The following is a 27,065-nucleotide window of genomic DNA, read 5'->3' on the forward strand; positions in this document are numbered from 1 at the left end:
GTAGTTGGGATCTGCTACCCCACCTACCTGATGCAGCTGCAGACGCCTGGGCTGGCGCCCGGTGGGTGTGAGCAGGTTGTGAACACTGCCCAGCCGCCTTCAGTCCAGCACCTGGAGGAGTATTTAAAAGCAAAATCTGGTATTTGATACTGGTTTTATTAACATTGGGGTTTTGTCTTGTACTTTATTCACTGTAACCTAAGAATATAGTAAGACGTTCTTAATTTGTACTATAACAAGGAAAAGAGAATGCCACATAATTAAAGTTACGAAGAATTTTAAGGTCCAGGTTTACGAAGTTACCAGGTGCAGGCAACATGAACTTCGCTCTCCGCAGTGGAGGCCCAAGGGCCTGACAGCAGGTCCTGTCTGATCTTCCAAAGAAGCCAGGTCTCTGTTGCCGGTGAGTTTGGTTCTTTTGTGAGCCATTTGCACAAAAAGTACTCAACCTACTCTTCTCTAAAATGATAAAATGCTAAGAGAGATTTTTTTCTATTAGATACTGATAGAAGCCTTTTTTTTTTTTAAGTGTTCTGAACAGAAACTCGGAATTTCGAGGTTTAGTAGGATTTTGCTATTTGTCGTGGATGAAGGTTGATCTTCCTGAAGTGTTCGGAGCTCTGCTTCGTGCCGTACTGGATCGGTACAGAGGAGTAGTTCAGCGTTTGGACATCAGGGCCTCAAAGCACAGTTGGTTCCAAAGCCTTTGGGGCCTTTCATGTTCTTGGCTTAAGAACATAGCAGTGCTAAGTATCCGCTTATCTTCAGAACATTGACTTAATTACAACATTAACTGTATTCACATGCTTTCTGAGAACTCCCTGCCTGTAATTTCAAATTTTATATACCTGGAGGCATTTTACAGATCTAAACATATGCTAGGTCTTCATTCTTGGGATTTCTTCAGCTCAGGGCTTTGGCTGGAGAAACAGGACCCGTTCAAAATCAAGGGGAACAGTAATTGTTTACATGGCTGTGGCTCACAGTCCCTCCCGCCTTTTCTGAGCGCTTTCTGTCCATCTTTTAGGAAGGCAGAGATAAGGTGCAGGTGTGCACTCCTGCTAATCTTTATAAATGTGGTGGGAATGCCCGGTCATAGTTGCCGTCAATCAAGCAGTGCCGGGAAATGGGTTCTAACACCTGAGACCAAGAGTCTTGTTGATTCTCCTTACTCAAAGATTTTGATTATTTTTCGTGAAATAATGCGGAGGTCGTTTCAGCTAAGTATTTACTACATTCTTGGAGGATTTGACCAAGTCACACTGTAGATGACTGAAATGATTTTTTTATTTTAAAATACCAGTAGACTTCTGCTTTTAGCTATACACACTATAAAGTCTCACTACCTAATCCTGTGCTCCATGATGGTAAACAGAAACATGAGGAATCTGGAGTTACCAGGTGTTAGCTGTAGCAGACCTGCAAATTCCTAGAGTCCAAGGGTTTTTTGTTTTGTTTTGTTTTTATTTTGCTTAAAATTTAGTTGGGCCACTGGGGCATCTGTGAGGCTCAGTTGGCTAAGGGTCTGCCTTTGTCCAGGTCATGATCCCCGGGTCCTGGGATTGAGCACTGCGTCAGGCACCTTGCTCAGCAGAGAGTCCCCTTCTCCCTCTAACCCTCCTCCTTGCCATTGCTCACTTGCTCTCAAAAATTTTTTAAATAACACATTTAATTGGGCCATTGATTATCTTAGGAAGATCACGAAAAATTGGGGAGTGGTTTTAAGAATTCTGAACCAAAAGAGGTGGTTTTGCCACAATACTGTTGACTAATTCACAGTTCAGGGAGCAAACATAACCTTCCACATAATGTCCAGACTGCCGACTACTTTGTAAACATTTCCAATTGCTGTAGATTCAAGGACATTACTTGTGTTCTTCAGAGTGTATAATTCCTTGCTACCTTTCCCCCTTTTACTGTTAGGGTTTGCGTTTGGTTCCTACCTGACAAGATGCATTTAGCATGTATTGTTACCCATCCCTGGCTGGACCTGTCCGTGGGTGCGAGTTCCGAGGAGGTGCTCGGGGCCAGAACTGAACCATGACTGGAAAGCTGTGACCCGGCAACCCTGCTTGGCGTGGGCTGCGGGTAAGCCAAACCTTTTTCCTTTGTAAAATTGAAAAAATCCTCAATAAAACCTGTGGTTAACACATGTGTTATGTGCCTTTATTGGGTGACAGTGTTGGGTTCTGTTCTGGCTCCACCGCTTTGATATTTACTTTTTAAAGATTATTTGAGGGGCGCCTGGGTGGCTCAGTCGGTTAAAGCCTCTGCCTTTGACTCAGGTCATGATCTCACCTCGCATGGAGCCCCCCATCTGGCTCTCTGCTGAGCAGGGGGCCTGCTTCCCCCTCTCTTTCTCTGCTTGCCTCTCTGCCTACTTGAGATCTCTATCAAATAAATAAAATCATAAAAAAAAAAAAGATTATTTGAGAGAAAGCACAAGTGGGGGGAGGAGAGGGATAGCGGGAGAAGCAGACTCCCACGGAGCAGGGAGCCCACCATGCGGAACTTGATGCGAGGACCCTGGGATCGTGACCTGAACCGAAGGCGGACGCTTGACCGACTGAGCCGCCCAGGCGTCCATCGCTTTGATTTTCACAATGGAGCCGGTAGGTCGCAGTCACTTCCTAAGCTTTGAGGTGTGGGACACGTAATTGCTCATGGTTTCACACGTCAGTTTTCCAGTCTTAATACAGTTCTCATGCCCCACCCCCGCCACCCGGCCACGGGTCAGCCCTCAGAGGAGGTACTGGAACCCAGGTCCTGACAGTCCCCGGGCCGGCGAGAGGAAGAAACCCAACGGCCTTGAAACCGGTCGCCCTTCTCCCCAAGTGGCGTGGAGGCAGCTCCTAGCAACGCGCCCGCCACGAACAGAGGTTAACGGCCGTGGCGGGGCACTCTGGGAAATGTAGTTTATCTCAGCGTCCCCTGCTCCTTTGGTTCTGGTCAATGAACAGACCGAGGACTACAACTCCCAGGATGCCTTGCGTCTCGCCTCTCTCTGGAACTCCAGCGACTGAGAGATTGGCGTCCCCGGGGCTCTGGCGCGGGAGGCCCGAGCGAGTTGGGCTCGAGTGGGGTCTCCCCCGCGGCTATGGCTAGCGGCTGCGCCTCCGCGGGGAATGGCGCGTAACACGAGAGATTTCTGGGGCTGGGAGGGGAGTAGGCCGCGCGAGGGGTTGAGCTGGGATGGGCGCGCGGAGCGGGTGACGCAGGGAGGGGCGCGGAGCCTCCGGACCTAGAGGGTGACCCGGAAGGGCCCTTGCTAAGGATTTTTAAATCCCTGGCACGGACCAGTCTGCGCAGATGCGATGACGCGATGGTACCGCGTGGCACTTTTGGCCTTCGCAAACTTCTGAGCGATTCCCCCGGTCTGGGAGGCTGGGTCTGAATCCCTAGGAGATGGCAGAAGCTCTCAGATGTGGTGCGAGACAAAAACTTTGTGTCTGGACTTGTAGGTCGTGAAAATTGTCGTTACAAAGAAAGAGAAACACAGACATTCAGAGTGGCCCCTGTAAGTAATCCCAGATGAATTTTGCATTCTATTAACAGGACCTGCAACACCCGACAAACAGAGATGACCCCCTCAGACTCCTTTCTTCCGAGGCATGGGAAGGTCGGTCTTGGTGATGCTCAGGTCGGGTAAGGAGAGAGTGACAGTCTGAGTCAAACCCTGGGCTGTTAATGGATTAAGTCGGCTTTACAGTTAGCGTGAAGGGGAAATTTTCCACCATCGGTGAAAAAAGTTTCAACGAGTAAAACCAGTGCTCACATCCACTCTTTGTGCTGAATGCACAAATGTGGTTGTGGGTGTTGCCTGGGATTCCGTATGGGCCATGGTGCCAGGCACCCACCTCTTTTCTGAGTGGGTACCTACCATCTCCTGCATCCTCTTTCAGGGTAAGACTTGAGGACCAATGCACTTTATGTGAGTGATCTCCAGGCCTCGGAAAGCTCGTTAAGTCACCCAGAGCACTTTGCTTCTCATCTAAGTAGCTCTCCCTATCAGGAATTTTTAACTTAGGGAACTAGATTTTAAACCCTTGAAGGGGTAAAGTGAGAGAAACTTTGATGGGCCTTGGACCCAAGCACTGTTAAAGCTACATCATTTTTTTTTTAAGATTTTATTTATTTATTTGACCAACAGAGATCACAAGTAGCCAGAGAGGCAGGCAGAGAGAGAGAGGAGGAAGCAGACATCCCGCTAAGCAGAGAGCCCCATGCGGGGCTTGATGCCAGGACCCCGGAATCACGACCTGAGCCGAAGGCAGAGTCTTTAACCCACTGAGCCACCCAGGCGCCCCTGAAGCTACATCATTTTTAAGCAACCACTTGAATTTTCTTCCATTAGGGAGAATGAGCCTGATGTGGGCAGAATTCAGATGAGCTGGACAGCGCCGTGAACAAGCTACAAGCAGCTCCCAGAGCCTTGAGATGGTAGGCAGAATGCAGGCTCTCACACCCTGCTCCCACCCCCACAATCTTGACTGCCTAGAGAGCTTTAGGGGCTGGGTGACAAGGACCAGGATATGGTCCCTAGAGAAGAATGATGAGAGGTAGAGGTAGAATTGATACCACACTTATTATATTCTGAGCCTCTGGATAGCCAGCCGGAAGCAGTCTGTGCCTTGCTGGTGCTGAGAAGTCAGGGACAAAGAAGAGGGGAAAACCTTCCCAGTCGTGTTACTTCTTGCCTGGGAGGGTTTGCAGGTGGCATCTGGAAATCAGGGAAGAGGAGAGACTTCTGCCCCCGCCCCCCATGGCGCCCACAGTGGTGTCCACAGCTGAGCTGTTTCCGTGCTCTGAATGAGTGTATTCTCAGAGACTCTGGGAAAGTATAAAGAGCTTCTGTCTCTAAATGTCATTGGTGCTCCTTTTCCTCTGGTGACCTGGCAAAACGCACAACAATTTATTTTGTATTCTCGGTTTCAGCCACGTTCACTATTCTGATTTTGTTAATGTGATTTGTTTTTCCAATGTTAGGCACCAAAAACCAAGAAGGGGTTGAAAGGTAAGTGGAAAAATCGGATATCACCCTTAAGGCAAAAATAATACCCCGTCTTTCATCCAAAAATAACCTAGACATGTCTGTATCTCAATGTTATTTTTTTTTAAAGATTTATTTGTTTATTTGACAGACAGAGATCACAAGTAGTCAGAGAAGCAGGCAGAGAGAGAGGAGGAAGCAGGCTTCCCGCTGAGCAGAGAACCCGATGTGGGGCTCGATCCCAGGACCCTGAGATCATGACCTGAGCCGAAGGCAGAGGCTTTAACCCACTGAGCCACACAGGCGTCCCTGTACTAAATGTTCTTGACATCAGTCTTGCCAGTTTCCCCCATAATTGCACAGGAAGCTTTGGTCTTCATAGGGGACTTCCTGTGCTGCCTATTGGCCCTCAGAGTAATCCAGGAATAAATAGGAGCGGGGCCCCAGGGAAAAAGTCCTTGTCAGGCTCCGTATCAAGAAGTATACAGTTGGCATTGAGGACAGTAAAGGCACTTCAGCTGGGTGCAAAACCTCATTTAGTACTTGTACTTTGGGTTACCCCCCATGTCCCCCGCTTCAGAAAGTGGCCAAGGAGGTGTGCCTCCGGACCAGTACTGGGGGAGGGGGAGTTCTCAGATGGAAGGGCATGAGAACACTGTTGGCACAAAAGAGGCTTGTGTGTGCCTAGAAATCTTGGACGCTTTTCCCAGAGAAGCACATGGGGCTTTATTCAGAGTCTGGAAGATTGGCTTGTTGGCCAGTGTGTCCTGAGAATGCAGGTTCTCCTGAAAATGCTCACCGTTACCCTTTGAGAGTTATTTTCCGTTTCTACCCTGGGGTCCTTCGACAAGGCGTTGCGATCTGTTGCTAGAGAGTTGGGAACTGTCTCATGGTTAACGCGGAGAGGGCTGGGTCCCAGTCCCAGCATCTGAGTGCTCTGGTGGTAAAGAGCCTGGAATTGGGAGGAGGTCTCAAGTCATGAGGCTTGTGAAGGACTTTCTTTCCTCCTGAAGTCTTGACGGTTCCTTTTCTCTTTGCTCTAGGCTCCATTGATGATGTCCTTGGTGACCTGTTAGGGGACGAAAGTAAGTGCTCCTTCTGCAGAATCCCCTGGTTTAGTCTTCTTCTTCTTCTTTTTTTTTTTTAAGATTATTTATTTGAGAGAGACATCAAGAGTGGGGCGGGTAGCGGAGGGAGAGGCAGAGAGAGAATCCCAAGCAGACCCCCCCTCCCTGAGCACAGAGCCTGATTCGGGGCTCAGTCTCATGACCCAGAGATCACGGCCTGAACGGAAGGAAATCAGGAGTTGAACGCTTCACCAGTGGAGCCATCCAGGCGCCCCTCTTTTTTTTTTTTAATTGAAATCTTATTCACAGAAAATTCACTCTTTTCAAGCGGACAATTCGCTGGCTTTTAGTGTGTTCACAAAGTTACGTATTATCACCGCGATCTAATTTCAGAACAATTTCATCAAGAAACGCCACGCCCATAAGCGGTCACTCCAGTTCTCCCTTCCCACAGCCCTAGACAGCCGCGTTCCCTCCCTGTTCTAGACACACCGTACAAGATGGGATCACTCCATACGTGGCTTTTGCACCTGACTTGGTCCACTCACCACGGTGTTCTCGTGGTTCACCCACACTGAGCCGCTCCTGTCTTCATTCCTTCCTGCGGCTGGACCGTCTTCCAGTGTGTGGCTCGACCATCTGCTCATCACAGGGGGTGGACACCTGGCCGGTTTCCACATCTGGGCAGGGCTCTTAGGAGTGATGTTCTCAGGAACGTTCAAGTACACGTTTTTGTGTGGCCGTACGTTTTCAGGTCTTTTGAGGGCGTATCCTGAGGGATGGAATCATTTATATGGTAACGCTGTGGTTAACTTTTGGTGGCCCCACCAGACTGTTTTCCACAGCAGTCGCACCATGTTGCTTTCCCACCAGCAGCTTGGGAGGGTTCGAGTCTCTCCACGTCCCCAGCGCACTCTTGCTGATTTTTCTGTCTTTGTGATCAGGCCCGCCCTCATGCGGACAGATACAGCTGCATCTCATCGTGGGTTTTTTTTTTTTCATCTCTTTAAATTTAAATTCAACTGATTAACATCCAGAGTGTTTTTCCTTTCAGAGGTGGAGGTCAGTGACTCCCCAGTAACACCCAGTGCTCATTCTGTCACGTGCGCTCCTCATGGCCGCCACCCAGCCCCCCACCCCCCCAGCTCTGCCCGCTCGTGGTGGTTCGAATGTCCGATTCCCCAGTGACCAGTGACACTGACCATCTTTTTCATGGGTGTATTGGCCATTTGTGTATCTTCTTTGGAGAAAGGTCCCTCCAGATCCTTTTTTAAACTTGGGTTGTCTTTTTACTATTGAGTTGGAAGAGCTTCTTACGTGTTCTGGATATGGTGCGTGTTCCTCTCTGCTGTACTGAGGAGCAGGGCTCCCGGGGCATGGAGAGCTCCCTGGGGGTGGCCGGGCTGAGGCTCCCCCAACCTGGCCCAGAAGAACCCACAGAGCCTGGGCCTTGTGTTCCAGCCGAGAGCTGTGGTTGCTGGAACCAGATCGTTCTTCCTGCCCTTCATGGGGTGCAGTGGGCTTGGGCTCCTCAGTGGACCCCCACTGGCATTTAGGGTAAACCTCCTGGGAGAAGGTTTTTCTGGGAGAGCTTGTTGGGGAACTTCTCGTCCTTTTCTGACTCCAGTTCGCTAGCCAAATGGGATCATTTCTGTTCTCTTCTCTTCCCAGTGACCCTACCTGAGGAGCCTGTTAAACTAGCTTCACGTGCCCGAGACGCCACAGGGGTGGGCCAGGCGCTCCCTTCTTCCAGGACTAGAATGAAGTAAGAGCAGGCCTGGCTTGAGTGACTATCACCCCTTCAGTCCAAATACTGTGGCCTCCTCGTGCTCCCCGCTTTCCACCTGCTGTGTGCCCCCCTCCTGCTCTCCGGTGTCCCTCCCCTCCCCTCCATCCCTTCGCCTCGAAGGAACCCGAGATGTGGAAAGCCGGCTGACCAGGGCTCAGAAGTCCTGGCTGCCAGTCCTGCCAATACTGCTCCTTACTTTGTGATCTTGGATGATTCACAAACCTCTCTGAGCGTCAGTGTTCTCAACCCCAGAATAAGAGAATTGGCCTAGATCCGTGGCTTTCAGGTTGTTCTTCCAAATTGCTCCTGACATTTGAGAGGAAGTTTTGTGAGTGCTCTGCCCTCCGCCTTCATCTTAGCCAACGCACCTCTGTTTCTCTCCCTCTCTCTTTTTTATTTTTTATTTTTTGAAGATTTTATTTATTTATTTGAAAGAGAGAGAGAGCGCACATAAGCAGGGGGAGCAGCAGGCTGAGGGAGAAGCAGAACTCCCTGTCAGGCAAGGAGCCCGACTAGGGGCTCGATCCCAGGATTCTGGGATTGTGATCTGAGCCAGAGGCAGATGCTTAACTGACTGAGCCACCCAAGAGTCTCTCTGTTTTTCTCTCTTATCTGTTGTTGTTAACACTTGTTTTTCCACCTTGTGGCTATTTTTGTTCTTTTGAAGTACAGTCGATCTCCAGTGTTAAAATGGCCTCAGGCGTCCCGCATGGCGGTCAGACGGGTCTGTCGGTAACGCTGTGCTCCCCGCATGGGTTTAACAGATTATTTTGAAAGGCCCTCTACTGCTTTAAAAAATAATGGAAAATCTCTGCATTAGGTGGCCTGTGAAGTTCCTTGAAGCAGCTCTGCCCCACTCTCCCGGAGAGGTCTTCCAGGTTCCCCGGGGCGGTCTGAGCCGCCTGCCTTTCCCGGACTCAGTGCCCTGGGGTGGGGGCAAGCGGGCACTGAATGTGTCTCTTCGCAGGTCCCTCCTGGAGGACTACGCCTTCGGCACCACGGCGGGCCTCCCCGGACCTGACGCTGAGGTGAGCCTGGTCCACCCTGCTCCCCCCGCACCCTCCCCCCGACCCCAGAAGCAGTGACATGGGGATGGTGGCCGGGAGTGGCTCACACAAAGGTTTAGAAGTTTTGCGATGCCAGTGTGTTCTTTTTATTTATTTATTTATTTTGAGATTTTATTTTTTTGACACAGAGAGACACAGTGAGAGGGAACACAAGCAGGGGGAGTGGGAGAGGGGGAGGCAGGCTTCCCACCGAGCAAGGAGCCAGACGTGGGGCTCGATCCCAGGACCCTGGGATCATGAGCTGAAGGCAGATGCTTAACAACTGGGCCACCCAGGCGCCCCGCCAGTGTGTGCTTAAAATAATACCCAGGGACTGCCAAGTGGACCCAAATGTGACCCCAACGGGCTTTTCCTTCCTCCCAGTGGGATGAGCTGGGAAGTGGAGCTCCCGGGAAGTGTCAGAGTCTTGGGTGTTGCCCCTTCTAACTGTGCTTCCCCCAGTAAGCTGCCCGGCCGTCCGGTTACATAATTGGCAAGTGGCATAGCGATGGCCTGTCGTGGAAGGGTTCTTTCCACTGAGGAGGGACGGAAAGTGGCAGCGCTTTCTGGGTCTCCACACGTGGGTAGGTTTGACGTCTGAGGACACTTCAGTCCCAGCAGAAGGCAGGACCTCCTGCCGGTGCCCCGTTGGCCGGGCTCTGCTGCTGCTGAGCCCTCTGCCATCGCAGAAGCAAGGGAATAAGGAGCCAGAGCTTCACTGGGCCTCAGCTAACATGTGTCCTTGCCCTCCCGCGGACTTAGGTGTCCGACGTCTCAGAGGCGGACCCACAGACTTTACTCCAGACGATGAAGGTATGGAACTAGCTTGCACAGTTCTGGGAGTGGGTGCGGGCGGTAGGAATGTTCTGTGGCAAGCCTTCCCTGTCCCTCGCATGTTTCCCTTTACAATTTGTGCTCCCGAGCCCTTCCTAGTCGAGGGACGGGCTCATCGTGAGCTGCTGCCCTTCATGTCCTTCTGGATCGAAGTCCGTATTCCTGGTGGCCGGAGATTTGTGCGCTGGGAGCCATGGTCACACACCAGGCTCCAAGTGCAGTGGGGCTGGCTCCCACCCAGAGACACAACCACACGGAGGGAAAAGAAGGAGAGACTGTCTCCTCTAAGGCTGCTGCTTTTTTTTTTTTTTTTTTAAGATTTTATTTATTGGGGCGCCTGGGTGGCTCAGTGGGTTAAAGCCTCTGCCTTTGGCTCAGGTCATGATCCCAGGGTCTTGGGATTGAGCCCCGCATCGGGCTCTTTGATCAGCAGGGAGCCTGCTTCCCTTCCTCTCTTTGCCTGCCTCTCTGCCTGCTTCTGATCTCTGTCAAATAAACAAATAAAATCTTTTTAAAAAAAGAAGATTTTATTTATTTATTTGACAGAGATCACAAGTAGGCGGGTGGGGGAGAAGCAGGCTTCCCGCTGAGCAGAGAGCCCCGTGCGGGGCTCGATCCCAGGACCCTGAGATCATGACCTGAGCCGAAGGTAGAGGCTTAATCCACTGAGCCACCCAGGTACCCCTCTAAGGCTGCTTCTTAACTGTTCCTGTGTTTCTCTCCACATCCCCTGCCAAGGCCCCCTCAGTCCAGCTGTGCTCTCATCGGATCAAGCCCAAAGCTAAGCTTGGGAATGGAATTTTAAGACATAAATTCTGTAGAGTTTATAAAATAATCCCCCAGGGCTCAGGTGGCCTACCCAGGGTCTGAAACCTTAAGTCACCTTGACTTCCCCCGCCCTTCTGGCCAGCAGCACCCTCCCGCCTGACCTCATGCTGCTCGTCCCTCTTACTAACTCTTGGTCCCAGGCCAAGGCCTAGAGCTTGCTTTCAGCCTTGGGTTGGGGGGCGTGGGAAGGGAATGCTAAAGAATTGGAGTCTGTTCCCTTCTTGGCTCCATATTCAGCCTTTTTAACCTCATCTTGAAATCACTGTCCCCCGGGGCCTGCCCGTCGGCTCCGCTGGCTGCAGCCCTCCAGTCCTCTGACTGAGCTGGGTGGTGACTTCAGGTCTCCCCCGTCCAGACCCATGGGCTGGGCCCCTGCCCCCCAGCTCGCTCGGCCTCCCCATGGTCCAGTTTTCTTTCCCAACTCCCGTTTTTCTTGCATAGTCTCCCCTTTCCCCTGTGTTCGTCACACCTCTGACCCTGGGGTGCCAAGCGTCCTCCCAGATGGAAGTCCTCGTCCCCTTGTGAGAGTCAACATTTGGCAAGTCTGTGCAGGGGAGGGTGGTGGCGGGAGGCCCTGACGGCCTTCCTCTGCTGGCCGGGTGCCTGGCCCTTTGTCACGGCCCAGCGGCAGTCCCTCTGGGAGTCTTCAATCCTGGGGTCCTGCTGTCTTGTTCCCACCGTGAAGGGAGCCCATGTGAGAAGCTGTGGCGACCAGGTGCTGGTGACCCTGCTTGGAAGTGGCGTGGAGGTGCCACCCGAGCCCGGGCTTATCTGCGACGGAGCTGGTGGGGACCTTGTGCTTCGGCCCGGTCTCTCACCTGTTTTGCAGGCCAGTCAGGGTCAGTTTCCACACCAGGCCCCACTTATCCCCCATGGACTATGGAAGCCACATCACCGCCAGGCCACTCGGAGCACAGGGGCGTTCAGCCCCGCCTAGCTGAGCACCTCTCAGGAGTCCTCCCTCCCTCCCGCTTTTCCAGGACCTGGACGACATGGATGCCGATCTCTTAGGTCTGAAGAGGTCTAATCTGGCCTCTAGCAAAAGAGCTGCAAAGGGTCCTGGGAAGGAAGAGCTGCCCGGTCATCCCAAACCCGCCAGCATAGTGACAGCCAGTGAGAAAGGTGCGGGGGAGAGAGCTCCTTGAATTGAGGGACACTCTGGGCACCAGGAAGGTACTCAGAAGGGAGCTCTCATTCCTGTGGGTTTTCTCTGTCTGTGGTCGGGGAGGGGACAGCTTTCTCCCTCCCTAGTGTGATTCCAGGCCCTCTGAGTTCAACATGGCAGCTCCCAAGAAAGCATCTGAGTTAAACTGGGGAATTTGGTAGGAGCCTGTGTACCTCCCAAGTCCATGACTCTGTTTGGGGTGACATGTGATTGGGGGACAGGAGGTGGCTCCAGACCACGTTTCCCTGGCAGAAGCCTGTTTGAGAACTAGGGAGGTATCCTCTCCACGGCCATGAGCACTCAGCCCCCCAGGGAGAAGGGCACGCCATCCCAGGATCCCTCTGTCATGGTGTGACAGGACCTTGGCTGGGAGACGCCCAAGCCTATGACGTTGCCTTCTGTTTGCTTCTCACAGGGGATGCTGTTCCCTCCAAGAAGCCCCCTCCCTCTACCAGCAGCTTCGGGCATCAGTACAGAAAGTTTTCCTTCGAAGGTACGGTAGGCCCTGCAGTCACGCTTCTGGGACACTTTGGTTTGGGGAGTGGAGGATCCTGGGTAATGCTCACTCGCTTCCTGGGGTCACGTTGCCGTGTGTGTCAGAGGAGGAGCAGACAGCCGGGGCTGCTGGTTCAGCTCCTCAGGAATTCAGGGAGGGACTGATAGTGTTGTATTGGGTGGAGGAGATTTGGGTCACTTATTTGCAAGACTTTGAAGCCAGACATCAACCTGACGGGTCTTATAAAGCATAAGAAGAATTCCCCTTCCTTTTCTTTTTTTTTTTTTTAAAGATTTTATTTATTTATTTGACAGACAGAGATCACAAGTAGGCAGAGAGGCAGGCAGAGAGAGAGGGAAGCAGGCTCCCCGCTGAGCAGAGAGCCCGATGCGGGGCTCGATCCCAGGACCCTGAGATCATGACCTGAGCCGAAGGCAGCGCGGCTTAACCCACTGAGCCATCCAGGCACCCCTCCCCTTCCTTTTCTAAATGCATGAATGTTTTACTTCACTTCTGATGCCTGGGGGACGTTTCCAGAAGGCTGCACAGACAACAGAGTCTGGGGGCTCCCAGGCAGGCCCAGGGCTGCTCCCCAGCTCCCTGTCTCCTTGCCAAGGCTGATGTGTGTCCTCTGGGTCCTGAGTGGCCTGTTCGTGTATTAGAGCAGCTAGAAACCTCCCCTAGAGGGATAGCCGCCCCCCCCCAACATGGCGTAGGGCTTGTTTTCCTGAACAAAGCACGCAGTCTCACCTGTGCTTTCCCTTCTGGCCGTGAGACTTGGAAGACCCATTGGCAGGACTGCTCTCCGACGATGAGGAAGGAATCAACAAGAAGTCCCCTGAGACCGAGAGTAAAATGGCTTCCGAAAAGAGCCCGGCCCCAGTCAGAGATCAAGGTAGGGTGGGCTTTTGTTCGGCCTGGGCAGAGGCAGTTGGCCCAGCCAGACACTCCACCAGGCTGGGACCACAGGTCTCAGATTCTGGACCAAGAGATTAGCGGTGTCTCTGAACAAGTGGGTGGGGTGTGGGAGCCTGGGGTGGTGGATCCCAGGTGGATCCCAGGCTCGGATCCCGCGTGCAGACCAGACACGTGCACTGCTTGTGGCCACACCCAGAGGTCCAGGTCACAGAGAAGCAACCCCCTCAACCCCTTCAGACACCACAGTTGAGGGCAGGGCACGATGAGCCGTGGGCACCTGTGCACTGTGTTCTGTCCTCTAGGTCCATCTATCCCACTCACGCCTGGGGACACCCCAATCCGAAAGAAAGAAGAAGTGCTGTTTGATGAGGAGGACGACGTCGTGGCTACCCTGGGGTTTGGAGACAGCCCCACAGCAGAAAGGAGGCGGACGGGCGACCAGTAAGGGTCCTTAGGAGCGGAGAACCCCAGCGCATACGGCTGCCTGGGGCCCCAGCGAAGAGCTAGAGGGCGGGCGCGGCGCAGGCCCCCTGGCGCCCCCCGCGTTCACGCGTACCAGTGTGTGTCCTGTCCCGCAGGGAAGGGCCCCGTCCTGCTCGCTCCAGGCTGGATGAGCTGCTGGGTCGGGGCACTGCCACCAAACTCCTGGCCCGCCCGGGCACTGGGGAGCACAGGGAATTCAAGCTGGACAAGAAGTACCAGAGGCCCCAGGGTGAGGACGCTTGCGGGGCAGGGGCGGCGAGGTGGTGGGGGGCTCCCAGACCACGCTCGTGCCGCAGCCCATAATGAGAAATATGCGTACATCACAACACACGTTGTCATAACCGGGGCAAGAGGGTCACGGGATGATCATTACTGTGTTCAGTGTTCTGTTATTTTTTTATTTTTGCGCTAGCAGATGTATAAATACATTGGTTGCGACTCACAGAATTGTTTTTTTGACCTGCCAATAGGTAGCAGCCCCCAGTTTGGAAAAGATTGCTCTAGACCAGTGTTTCTCAAAGTGTCGGCCCTGGGAACAGCTGTTGAGAACCGTTCTCACGGCCCGGGCAGCCCACCGGCCTCCTCTAAAGGACGCCTGGGGCAGGACCCCGCCGGTGCCTTTTTCACAGGTGATGCCCGGCGTGCAGGATCCCGAGGCCTCGAGCTCACACCCCGCGCTGCAGCCCTGCCTCCTCCTTGGCAGCTTCACCCCTACGCACTTGCTGACACATCAAGCTAGCCACTCAGTCTTTTTATTTATTTATTTATTTTAAGATTTTTTTTTTTTTTAATTTATTTGACAGAGATCACTGGTAGGCAGAGAGGCAGGCAGAGAGAGAGGAGGAAGCAGGCTCCCTGCTGAGCAGAGAGCCCAATGCGGGGCTCGATCTCAGGACCCTGGGATCATGACCTGAGCCGAAGGCAGAGGCTTAACCCACTGAGCCACCCAGGCGCCCCGCCACTCAGTCTTTTTAAACAGAGCTCTGCAGCCGCAAAAGCGTCAAATTCCCTTGCTCAAGATCACAGGCTTCTTCATTTCTAGACAAGGAAGATCCCTGGGGCGATGAGGACTTCACCTTTGGGGCCTATCAGCCCACCGTGGGCTCCAGCGAGGGCCGCCAGTCCCGCCGGCAGTCGGTCAGGTAAGTGGGGCATGAAGAGAGCCTGGCCTTGGGGGCAGCTGCCCACCAGGAAGGAAGAGGGGCCCCAGGCTCCCCAATCCCGCCGACAGTCCTATTGGGGAACCAGGTGTACGAGGCCCAGGGGTGGCTGTCTGTGGGTGCTGAAGCAGGAGGAGGTCTGCCCAGTCCTGCCCATCCAGGCCCATTTCCTAACGGCCTCCTTGAAAGGAAAAGGAGGAGGTGCCCCCCGCACCGCCTGGAACCCTTAAAGCCATAAACGGCTGAGGTCAGCTGACCTCGCCAAAGGTCGTTCAGTCCCAGCGTAGTGAGACCGTGAACTTCAGTGGCCTCTCCTGCCCACCACCCGCTCCCCCGGAATAGCCCTGGGGTCCACCTTGACGCCTGGCCGCAGGCTCATCCCTGTACACAGCAAAACTTCCAGTTAGTGGTAGAATTTTCAGAATCTGGAGTTTTTTTCCCGGTACACATTTTCAGTATTATATTTGGAAATAATTTCAAACTGACTGAGGAGGTGTAAGCGGCCGCGCTTGTCAATGCCACGCCGTGTTGGCTTTGCCAGCCCCTTTTAGATAACCTGCACACGCATTGCCATTTCTCCTACTTCCATTACGTTCTTAGACCTCAGAACACGCTACCAGGGGCCAGTAATGCTTCTAGGCAGTGGCCAAATAAACGGACACAGACGTTGTTGATGGGAAAACCTAAAGCACTTGCTCTAGCTCATTGTTCTCTGGACGTGCCCATGGTGGTCGTTCGGTGCTGTTTGCTAGGGATGGACTTGTCCCCTGTTGACGTGGTGGAATTCAAGATGTCTGCGTTCGATGGCGTTCTACCCACAGCGCTGGGCTGGCCGCTGCACCTGAGCTGGCACGGGCACTGTGCTCACTGGGCAGTGGCTGGCTGTACGGAGCCCCAGGGAACCTCTCACTCCTTCATGTGGGCCATGGAGTCACCCCCGAGCCCCGGAGGGAAGGGCTGGTCAGGGGCTCTTAGGATGGCTGCTTGCCCTGCCTTAGACCCCCTCCTCTCTGTCTTGAAGTAGGTTCTTAGCAGAAGGTGGTGCAGACACCAAAGGAGAACCAGGCTCCAAGCAGAGCACGCCAGCGGCCTCCAGCCCCACGCACCCCAGGAAGGGAGGAGCCGACTGGTTGGGCCTCAAGGATGACGACCTGCTCCCCACCTCTCCCACCAGAGAGGCTCAGCGGGGAGGCTCTGCGCTCTCCACTCCTTGCATGCTCCCTTCCAAGAGCCAGCACTCGGCCCCAAGCCAGCACTCGGCCCCAAGCCGGCATTCGGCCCCAGCTGGACTGCCCTCCTCCTCTCTGGGGCCAAAGCCACCCACGGAGGGTGCGGGTTTCCCTGCCAAAGCCAGCCAGGCTTCCCAGCTGGGAGCGTCTGAGGAGAGAGAGGAAGAGGATTGGCTGAGCCACGCCTTGTCCCGGAAGAAGTCGCAAGGTCTGGCCAGGGAGGAGCACACGGAGGCCTCCAGGGGCCAGAAGAACCTGGTGGAGGCAGTAGGAAGTCTCCCTTCCAGCAGGTACAGGCTTGGCCTCTATCTAAGGGAGGGAAGGCTGGGCAGGGGTGTGGGGGGCCAACCTTGTCCATCCTGGTGCCTCCGTCAGGAGCGCCAGCCTGCGCCCCCTCTTAGCTGTGCCTCTCCACCTCTCCTGACACTACAGAGAGAGCTCCCCATCCTTGCCCCGGTGCAGACTGAGGGGATCGGGGGCGGGGGGCTGATGACACTCATACCCTGACTGTCGTGTGCGCAAGGGCTGACTTGATCAGGTGGGAACAGAGGGTAACCTGATGTGACAAAGGTGCAGCCATCCTGGTGCCTCTGAGCAAGGGCCCTGCCCACGGTGCCCTTGGGGTCCCAAAAGACCCCTTGTCCAAATTATTGGGGCCTCTGCTGGCCTGAGCTAAGGGACATGACACGTGTTCGTGCTTTGGGGGAGTCCCAGAGAAGACAGTGGCTAAGGGGCGACTCCTGGGGAAAGCCACCGAGTGGCAATCCTGTGGGGTAGGACAATGAGTGACCTCTGGGAGCAAGAGGGCAAGACTGGGATTGTCTGGAGGAAGTGGCAAGATGCCGTGTGACCCGAGCGAGGAAGAGGTGAAGTAGGCAATTGTGTGACAGGCCGGGGACGTAACCCAGCCCCAGAGCTGAGGTGAACGAGGAGAGTAGCTTTGACCTCCATCTGAAACCAAGGTAAAAGCTTCCCTTTGGCCCTGAGAGCCAACCAAGGTGGGCGGGAACCACAGACAGCAGAAGAGAGGAGTCCAAAGGGAGCTGGACCTGGCCAGAGAGTAAGCAGAGCCCCGGTCTAACTCAACAAAGCTATGTGGGCCAGAACAAGGCCTTGAACTTGAACTTAACTCTGGTGTCTGCAAGGTGTGGATTGTTTTTTGTTTTGTTTTGTTTTGTTTTCAAAGATTTAATTTATTTATTTGACAGACAGAGATCACAAGTAGGCAGAGAGGCAGGTAGAGAGAGGGGAAGGGAAGCAGGCTCCCTGCTGAGCAGAGAGCCGATGCGGGGCTCGATCCCAGGACCCTGGGATCATGACCTGAACCGAAGGCAGAGGCTTTAACCCACTGAGCCACCCAAGCGCTCCTGGACCTGGATTGTTTTTCCTTAGATTGTCAACAGATGGTCCTTGCCATCCACTGTGTCCTAGCAGGCTCTGCGGTCAGGAAGGGGTCCTGGAAGCCCAGGGGCTCAGACTCAGGAGGAGAATTCCCAAGATGGGATGATGGGAACAGGAGAGGCGCTGAGGGGACAAATGGCCAGCAGCTTCATACTCTGGCCTTGTCCCCACCCAGCCATGTCCAGCCTAACTGGAACCTTCTGCCACCTTTGCTGTAACATTTACTTCCTCAGCCAACCTGTTCCCAGCACTCAGGTGTTCGAGCAAGCAGCCGCTGGAGGGCCCTTGGGAACAGCGGCACAGAAGCTACCAACAAGGCCTGCCGCCTCCGGGTATGTCCACAGGGGCCGGGGCGGGTGGGAGGCTGGGTTGGGCCTGCGTGGGCCTCCGTCCTTAGAGACGAGGGGCAGCCGTGCTGGGCTCCGACTCGGCGCATCTGGCGTATGGTATTTGACACTTTGAATGGGGCCTACCCACCGAGGGGACCTGAAGCTGGCCCCGTCTCCTTTATGCGACCAAGTCCTCATTCTCAGTAAACGGCCAGCCACCAGGCCTTTCCAGTCAACTCTCTGAACCTATTCCTTCACAGCCCACGCCAACCCTCTCCTGGCCTCCCTGAGTTCTACAGCAGGCTGCTCACCTTGCCACCACTGCCCCCCGCAATCTCTGTGTCCTCAGGTCCCCTGTGACATGGAACCAGACTGCCTTGACCCTCCCTGGAGGTGACGCAGAGAGGGGGACAGCTCTCAGAGACCTCTGCAGCACTGGTTGGTTTTCTGCTTTGTGCTTCCCACTGGCGGGGAAGAGGTGCTGAGCTTCCTTTGGGGTCTGGGAAGACAAATAGGGCCGGACTCCCGAAGTCACAGGGACACACGCGACCTCCAGGCCTTGGAGGGCTTCCTGCTCACTTCTCTGCTGCTCATTTTCAGAGCCCACAGCTTGTGTCCCGAGCTCCCAGGAACACCCAGGGCCTCCTGTGCCCATCCAGGTAGGCAGGGCGGACACACGGGAACAGGCCTCGGGCCCACAGAGCCACTCTCCCGTGCTCAGAGGCAACAGCTGTGGTTTGAGCCGATGGCCTGCGGGAAGTCGCGTGTCGGCGGGTCTGACGCCCCCCGCCAGCGCTTCCCTCACCCTCCAGCCTCGCCAGTCAGGCAGACGTGGCCGCTACTTTGCCAACTCCGGGAGGGAGGTAGAGGTTGGCATCTGTACGGGGGCAGCCAGGAATCCTCCAATCAGAAAGCAGAGCCGCGGGTGTCCCGTTGTTCCATCTAGAAAGCCGCCTCCACGGCTGCCGTCCTCCCCCTGCTGTGCCTCCTGTTCCCCAGGCATGGGAGGCAGTCACCTCTGGGCCTGGCTGGGAGGAGACCCCAGAGACCGAGCCCCAGGAACCCAGCAGTACCTTTGGAGGTGGTGGGCAGAGGGCAGCCTGCAGAAGTAGCGAGGCGCCCGACGTCTGGACACGCGGCCTGGCCGAAGGAAGCTTCTGTCACAGCTGAGACGCTGCTGGTTCTCAGCTGCTGCTCTAAGAATCTGGAACACCTGCTGGGGAGGATGTGCTGAGGGAGGACGGGAGGGACAACGACCGCACAACTCCCAAGGCCTCGTCCTCGGCCTCCTGGTGTCACGTCTCTGTCCCCATCTGCGGCCACAGATCAGACGCAGGGCCTGGGAGGGCCAGAGGTAGCTGCGCTCTGCTGAGTCCTTGTCCCCTACCTGGACCATCTTCCCCCCCTCTCCTCCAGCCCCTGCCCGCCGAGTCCCTGGCGCGGAGCCTGTTGCCGGGCTCAGAATACCAGAGGCAGCTCCTGGCCGCACAGGTGCAGCTACAGGGCAGCACCGCCGAGCTCCAGGCCAACCTTCTGCAGAGCCAGGCCCAGCTGGCAGAGCTGGAGGCCCAGGTGAAGGACGGAGGAGCTCCGGGCTGCGGGGGTCAAGGCTGTGCGGCCTGGAGGGCTTCCCCGGGTGGCCCAGGGAGCCCACCTGGCCACCCTCCCGCCCTCTGTAGGTGCGGAAGCTGGAGCTGGAACGGGCCCAGCAGCGGCTCTTGCTGGAGAGCCTGCAGCAGCAGCACCAGGCCGACCTGGAGCTCATCGAGAATGCTCACAGGTGCCCCCGCTCCTCCCGCCCGGGCTTCCCGAGCCTCGGGGCCGGCCCTAGCCGGTGTGCCCGGAGAGGCTCTTTGGCTATCTGCCCTCACCCTCTGAGCCCCACGGCTGTGTGTTTTGTTGGCAGAAGCCGTGTAAAGGTGCTAGAAACGTCGTACCAGCAGCGGGAAGAGCGGCTGCGGCGGGAGCACGAGGAGCTGTCAGCCCGCTATCTGTCACAATGCCAAGAAGCCGAGCAGGCCCGCGCCGAGCTCACAGCCCAGCACCAGCGGCGCTTGGCGGCTGCCGTGCAAGAGAAGGACCAGGAGATGGAGCGGCTCCGGGAGCTGCAGCGGTGAGGGCGAGGCCCCGGGGGGGCAGACAGAGTCAGGCTGTCTTTGAGGACGGCCAGAGGAAGTCCATTCCCCGGAGACCCTGAGCCGTGGCTGAGCAGCAGAGGCGCGACCCCTTCCCTTCCATGTGAGGACCGAGGCCAGGCACACTGGCCCATTGCCCGCTTTGGGTGGAGGGCCCAGCCCTCCTCCAGCGGCCGGGTGGGCGTCCCTGCAGGGCCCCACCCAGCTCAGCGCAGGGCAAGGCCCTTGCCCGCTAGCGTCCGAGTCTGGTGACTGACGGACCGTGGAAGAGGTTCACACTCCTGGGCCTGGCGTGTCTGTCCGGGCGCCCGTCTGGATGAGAACAGAACCAAGAAAGGGCACATAGAGGAGCCGGTCGGTGGGCCGAGCAGGCTGTCCCACACTTCTCAGATTGGCCGGACGAGAAAAGGCTACCTACACTCCCGTCTTTTCTCCGACGTCAAGTGTCCTTTGCTAAGTCACAGAAGGAGTCTCCCTCTGTGAATGCCTGTGGCATTCAGGTCCCAAGACACACAAGGACGAGGAGCCAGGGAAGCAGAGGCAGCGCCTGGAGGAGAAGAGGAGGACGAGGAGGAAGGACAGCGAGAGCACTGACTGCCGAGCCCTGCGGCGCCGCTCAGTGCGCGTGCTCCCTGCCCCCCATCAGGGCCTCCATCCTGGAGATGCGCCGCGACCATGAGGAGCAGCTGCAGCGGCTGAAACGGCTGAAGGACCTAGAGATCGACGCGGCCGCCAGCGCCACCTCCCACACGCGGTACGGGCGCCGTCTGGGCCCCGCTCGAGTCACAGGGCTGGGACCCCCGGGCCAGACTGACCCAGTCCCCCCGGCCCCAGGTCCCTGAACGGCATCCTCGAGCAGATGGAGAAGTTCTCCTGCAGCCTGCACGAGCTGTCCTCCCGCGTGGAGGCCTCGCACCTCAGCACCGCCCAGGAGCGGGAGCTGGGGCTCCGGCAGCGTGACCAGCAGCTCCGAGGTACCAGGGAGGCCACGGGCTCCCCTCCCCGCACCTCCATCCCACCGGGACGGTGGGCGGGCCCTGAGCGCCCCGTGGCCCCCCAGCCCTGCAGGAGAGGCTGGGCCAGCAGCAGCGGGACATGGACGAGGAGAGGAGCCGGCTCCAGGAGGTCGTCGGGAGGATGGAGGCACGCCTGAATGAGCAGAACCGGCTGCTGGAGCAGGTGGGCCGCCCTCCCGCCGGCGGGGCCGGTCTCCCCGGCACCCCAGGGATGCCCCCAGCGCTCCCCTTCCCGCCCTTCCTGCCCAGGCCTGTCCCATTCCTCCATCCGCTGAAGCCTGTGCCCCTGGGCTCTAACAGATGTATTTTTGAACTCCTGCACATCCTTTCCTTCGCGCTGGCTATAACGTGATATATTATGCTGAAAAAATTAAAATGCAGTTAGCAAATAGAAGACAATTAAAATTACCCACTGGCCAGAGAGCCACCGAGGCGCTCCTGTCTCTCCCCTAGACTTATCAGCATGAGATACAGGTGTGTTTGTGTCCCGAGTCCTACGTATTCCGTTCTTCCTCTGGTGACTTAATCCCCTGCCCGGGCCAGGCACAGTCAAGTTCCTAAGCTCATGCTAGCGTGGCCCCTAGTCCCCGGCATACACCGTTTCACACCTGCCCCTGCGGTGGATGGGAGATGGGCAGGCAGAGTGCCGCAGCTGGCATTTCGGGGACCAGGGCTGTGGCTGCTCTTCAGCGGTAGTGTGGAGCTCCTAGGCCTTGGTGTAGCTCATCCCAGCAGCTGGGCCCTGGGAGCCTGGCTCGGCACCTGTCCTCCTGCACCTCTCTAGAGGTGTTTGGGGCATAGTGTGGGAGGGGCGGAGGCGGGGTGGTTTGCACAGCTCCCTGGGGCGCACTCAGGCCGGACAGAGGGGGTGGGCGGAGCGTCCAGGGAACATGTGTCCTCAGCCCTTACCTGGCCCCCAGGAGCGATGGCGGGTGAACGCCGAGCGGTCCCGGGCTGAGTCCACGCAGCGTGCTCTAGAAGAGCAGAGGAAGGTCATGGTCCAGCAGATCTCCATGGAGCGGGAGGAGCTGGAGAAGGCCAAGGTGAGTGCAGCCACGCCGGGTACAGCGGTGACCCCTGCCACAAGCCTAAGGACGCTCACCCCGTGCCCTGGTCCCCTTGTCCCAGAGCGCCTTGCTGGAGGAGCAGAAGTCCGTCATGCACAAGTGTGGGGAGGAGCGGCGGCGCCTAGCAGCCGAGTGGGCCGAGTTCTATGCTCAGCAGAAGCTGAGTAAGGAGCGGGCCGAGCGTGAGGCGGAGAGGGCGCTGCAGGCGGACGCGCAGCGGGAGGGGACCCTCGTCACCCTGGCCAAGGTAGGACCACGAACCTCCAGGGCAGCCAGGAGCTCAGCAGCCCTACCTTTTCCTTCCCCGGCCCTCACTGCTCCTCCCTGGGGAAGCGTTCGCCTAGCAGAGTGCCTAGAGATAACAGGAGCGTAGAAATGAAAACAATAGTCATGTAATAATAACTTCCTTTGATTGTCCTATGTGTTTTATACACGTTCTCGCATTCAGTCATCATCATGTTCCCCTGACTTAGATATTCTAGAAGCAAGGAGGCTGGGGTTCAGACGAGTTGAGCGCCGGGGTGAGAGGCAGCCCCGAGGCTTGGCCCCAGACCTTTCTGACCCGTCCTGGGACCCCTTGCCCCACCGCCTCCCCCAGAGTCAGGGTGGATCGGAGCCACAGAAAGGGCGGGGGGGAGTTTGCTCCGGAGGGGGGAACGAAGCCAAGGCCTTGCGGTCTCCAGGAGCAAGCCGAGCTGAAGGTCAGGGCCAGCGAGCTCCGTGCCAAGGAAGATCAGCTGGCGGCCGAGAGGGAGGCCCTGGAGCGGGAGCGCCAGGAGCTGAGGCTGGAGAAGGAGAGAGTCAGCGCCGCTGCCCTGCGCACCAGGCTCCGCGCTGAGGAGGTGGAGAGCATGAGCCAGGTGCCTGGCGGCTGGGCTCCGGGGGGTGTGCCCGCGCAGCCCCCCACAGTCCCTGCCGCTGACCCTGCGTCCTCTCCGCAGGTGGCCTCAGAGAAGCTGGAGGAGGGGCAGAGGGCGCTGAGCGAGGCCCGGCAGGTGCAGCAGGAGCAACAGGCTCGGCTGCAGCTCGTCCAAGAGCAGCATGAGCGGCTGCGGCAGCAGGAGCAGCGCGTGCAACAGGCAAGCCACCCCCCAGCTCCGGCCAGCCCCTCCGCCCCCTCCCACCTTCCGCCCTCACAGCCACGTCCTTCTCTCTCCGGGGTGGGGGACAGGAGCATCTGAGTCTGGCCCAGCAGAGGCTGCAGCTGGACCACGTCCGACAGGACCTGCCCTCCAGCCCCTCGACGCTGCTCCCCAGGACCCAGGGCCCAGCAGCCTCCTGCCTGAGTGGTGAGTGGCTTCTAAAGGATGGGATGAGGGCTGGGCCGGCCGCAAGGGGCCAGTGCCGCGAGCGGATTCCCTCCACTCGAGGTCGGGGCCTGTTAAAGTCCTCTCGCCAGTCCCTGGTTACACAAGCAACACGTTTGTTAGGGAAAACTAAGAGATAAGAGAGAGAAAAACTGCTTTGTAAAAAGTTACTCTCGACCTCATTCTTTAACATTTGGGGGCATAGCGTTCTACACTGTGTGTATGTTTTAAAAAGAAATCAAGATCATCTCAGTTGTTTTCTACCTTGATTTCTTTCATTCAGAAACATGCACAAGCAACATGTTTTCCTATCAGTAATTAAACATTTAACCATAATTCTTTTTTTTTTTTAAGATTTTATTTATTCATTTGACAGAGATCACAAGTAGGCAGAGAGGCAGGCAGAGAGAGAGAGGGGGAAGCAGGCTCCCCGCTGAGCAGAGAGCCCGATGCGGGGCTTGATCCCAAGACCCTGGGATCATGACCTGAGCAGAAGGCAGAGGCTTTAACCCACTCAGCCACCCAGGCACCTGACATTTGGCCATAATTCTTAATCAGCACTGTTGTCTGTTATGTTCCGTGTTTTTATTGATTCCCTACTGAGTGGGTATTTTTGTCACTAAGATCAACACCTCAGTGGAAGTGTTTGTATATATATATATCTCTCTCTACACCTTTGCCTGATTATTTCCCATGAGTAAATTCCTAGCATTGGACTTGCCAGGTAAGATCCCATGAGCATCTTCCTTTTTGTTTTTGTTTCTTTTGTTTGTTTGTTTTAACGATTTTATTTATCCATTTGACAGAGAAAGACACAGTGAGAGAGGGAACACAAGCAGGGGGAGTGGGAGAGGGGGAAGCAGGCTCCCCGCTGAGCAGGGAGCCCGATGCGGGGCTCGATCCTACTACTCTGGGATCATGACCTGAGCTGCAAGCAGACACCTAACAACTAAGCCACCCAGGCGCCGTCCACGAGCATTTTCAAAGGCTTTTGAAAGTCGGTGGAAGTGCCCAGAAGGTTAGCCTGGCTGCTGCCACCACAATGGTGAAAGGCCCCAGGGATCAAGCTGTGGCTGTTCTGCTGTCCCCCCTACACCGCCACCCCTGACCTCCTCCTCCGCCCCTGCCCTTTGCAGCCATTGTGGCTCCTGCTCCCACCACGCCCCAGTCCAGCCACCCCCCCGCCGGCCTGGGCCCCTCGCGCCTCCACGCCAAGCTGGTGCTGCTGAGGCACATGGCCGAGCAGGTAAGCGTCCCAAGCAGCAGGTGGCCCCAGCCTGAGCCACCCACTGCCCCCTGGGGCCCAGGGCTCCTCTCTTCCCACTGGTGGGAGGCAGGAAGGAGCCCACTCTGGCTCCAGGGAGGGCTGAGCACCCCCTACCCTGGAATAACGGGCAGAGTGCCCACCAAGCGTGTCTAAGACGCGTGCTCCAGGCCTGGCTCTGTGGGAAGCAACCTGCAGCATCTCGGTTGCGCCTCCCAGTAACCCTGCGACCGGAATGATAGGAGAGGTCACTCACGGAGCATTCCATGGGTGCCGGGCTCCGTGCTGAAAGCTGTTTGTGCAGTACGAGCCCCGACCCATCCCCCGGGCCCCAGTCCTACAGGCGGGTGATGTTGTTCTCCCCAGTTTAGAGACAGGCTTACAGAGGTGAAGTCATGCGCTGACAAGGGACCTCACCATGGCTGTGTCTCACTTCCGTGCCCCCACCACCCCCGCTGCATCCCAGAGCCAGGGAGCAAGTGGAGGGAGGGGCCCCGAGTGACGGCTGCCTCCACCTTGCCCTCAGTCCTGCGAGCCAGCATCCCTGTTCCCAGAAGAGGGTGTAGGAGGGATCCGGGGAGGGGGGCGCTGCTCACCCAGCTCTGCCTTTCAGGACCGTGACTTCTTGGAGAATGAGCAGTTCTTCCTGGAGACCCTGAAGAAAGCCTCCTACAATATGACATCCCATTCAGCCTGAAGGGCGCCGCTGGTTGCTCGCTGGAGGCCTCCAACCCTGGAAAGCTCTCCCCTGGCTGCCGGCTCCGAGGAGGTGCCCAGGGCCTGATTACAGCTCCTCCTGGGGACAGGGTGCGAGCACATCCTCTCTACACACTCAAGCCTCTAGGGCCTGAGGACCAGTGGCCTCTGGGGAGATGTGATGCCGAGGGTGCCCCATGACCCAGCCAGCCACAGCCTCGGTTCTCCTCCCCCGGGCCTCCAGCTCAGATCCAAGGGCTCATTAGGCTCTGTGGGCCCCTCCCATCCTCAGCAGGCCGTTGGCTGGGGGATGTTTTCTCCTGGGCCTCTTCTGAGGCAGGGGAGTGTTTTCGAGAGACACCATGGGCAGGCTCCTGGCCTCCCTGTCTGAGAGGTCAACTGAGACAGCACAGACTTGCCTCCCTAACTGGGACACAGAGTCAGAGCACATGTTTTGAGGCACCTCCTATCCTCCTGACTGAGGAAGCAAGCGGGGGCACAGAGAGGGCAGGGAGGGTGCATGCCCAGCCAGGTTTTACCTCGCAGTCTTGTGCTCTCAGGTTGGCTGGCAGAAAGTCCCTGCCTCCTTCCAAGCTGCCTGACTCACTAACCAGCCCTCACAAACTCTGGCCTGTCGCTTCTTGTAACTAGGGCTTCCCAGAGGCAGGGCTGGGCGTGACAGTGGGGTATGGTGAGGGACCATTAGAGAGGCCTCTCTCTCCTGTCCACCTGCTACGAAGCCACAGCAGCTGGGGGCAAAGACAAGGGAGCCCCTGCCGTAACTGGGGTGGGGGATAGAGAGCCCTGGGGACCCCCACGGGGCCTTACCCAGACTGCTGCCCCTTGGGAGGGCGCCTTTGCCCTTCTCCCTGCAGGGGCGCCGGGAGAGGGGTAGCGGCTTGGCAGTTGTCTCAGCAAACTCGAGGATGGATGGACTCCACTAAGAGAACCACGGTCACTCCTGAAGTGGCTTTCCTCGGCCAGCGACTGGTTACCTTCCCCTGGAGGACAAAGGGCAGAGGAGGACGAGGCTGAGGGGTACCAGCAGGCCGCGTTTGTCTCTCTGCTCCTCCAGAACAGCTTTCAGAAGGATCTTCATTTACCAGCAATTCCCAGCCTTTGTCTTGGACCCATTAAATAGGTGTATTCTTAGCAACTGGGTTGTTAGAACTTGCCGGGACTCCTGAGAGTTTATGCTTATTTCTTAGACGGGTTCCCCTGTAGCACCGTCACTGCTCTGAAGCCGGCTGGTGCCGGGACCTTCTGGAATCGCTGCACTGACTTCTGTCCTACCTCACACATGAAGGGACAGAGGCTCTGGGAGATTAAATCGCCTGCCCAAGGTGACAGTAAATAGCAGGGCCTCTTCTTGGGGGCAGATTCCAAAGCCCCAGGGTCTCAGCCACCTCATTCCGCTGCCTCCTTTCAGAAGACCATGCTGCACACCGAGTTCTTGTGGGGCACGAGATCTCCAAGCTGCTGCTTGGGGCGGTGCCTCCACTGGGGAGGGAAGCATCAGTGTCCCCTTGGAAACGTCATGAAGCTGGGAATTCAGCTTGGTCTCTCCGCAGACACCTAGAGGAGTTTCCCCTGTGTGAAGAGCTGCAGGGCTGTAAGCATGGGCACAGCCTGGCAGGAGCGGACATTGACTTAGTACCCGGACAGAGGGGACACCCGGCAAGGAGACCCACAGGGGCAGGCTTGGCCTTCAAGACAAAACGAAATGAGTGTAGAATTAGGAAGCCAGTCTGTATGGCCTCGTTTACCTTCAGGGCAGTGGGTACGCTCTCACTCTTAAACGGTGAGCCTCTATTTGTGCTTTAGAAACCGCGTCCAGGCTGTGGA

General features: G+C 56.5%; 1 protein-coding gene across 6 annotated transcripts; it reads left to right on the forward strand.

The window, feature by feature from the left end:
- The first annotated feature begins 3,185 nt into the window (after positions 1-3,185).
- On the forward strand, positions 3,186-25,698 carry FBF1 (Fas binding factor 1). Of its 6 annotated transcripts, XM_032870581.1 has the most exons (31): positions 3,441-3,461; positions 3,556-3,619; positions 4,355-4,440; positions 4,987-5,014; positions 6,034-6,075; positions 7,729-7,822; positions 8,814-8,874; positions 9,655-9,705; positions 11,535-11,676; positions 12,135-12,212; positions 12,991-13,110; positions 13,436-13,574; positions 13,712-13,845; positions 14,659-14,758; positions 15,798-16,295; positions 17,640-17,738; positions 18,085-18,173; positions 18,336-18,394; positions 19,152-19,307; positions 19,415-19,515; positions 19,642-19,848; positions 20,517-20,624; positions 20,705-20,844; positions 20,931-21,049; positions 21,807-21,929; positions 22,015-22,200; positions 22,637-22,813; positions 22,895-23,032; positions 23,125-23,242; positions 24,397-24,506; positions 25,138-25,698. In XM_032870581.1, the coding sequence occupies exons 3-31, from the start codon at positions 4,438-4,440 to the stop codon at positions 25,219-25,221; spliced, it is 3,504 nt and encodes a 1,167-aa protein (XP_032726472.1). In that variant the 5' UTR covers positions 3,441-3,461; positions 3,556-3,619; positions 4,355-4,437; the 3' UTR covers positions 25,222-25,698. The 6 variants fall into 6 exon arrangements, with proteins under 6 accessions (XP_032726471.1, XP_032726470.1, XP_032726475.1 ...); XM_032870580.1 differs by having other exon boundaries at positions 3,186-3,645; XM_032870579.1 differs by having other exon boundaries at positions 3,186-3,619.
- Positions 25,699-27,065: the final 1,367 nt, after the last annotated feature.

This window comes from Lontra canadensis, unplaced genomic scaffold, assembly GCF_010015895.1.
Source record: "Lontra canadensis isolate GAN:19392208 unplaced genomic scaffold, GSC_riverotter_1.0 scaffold41, whole genome shotgun sequence".
NCBI lineage: Eukaryota > Metazoa > Chordata > Mammalia > Carnivora > Mustelidae > Lontra > Lontra canadensis.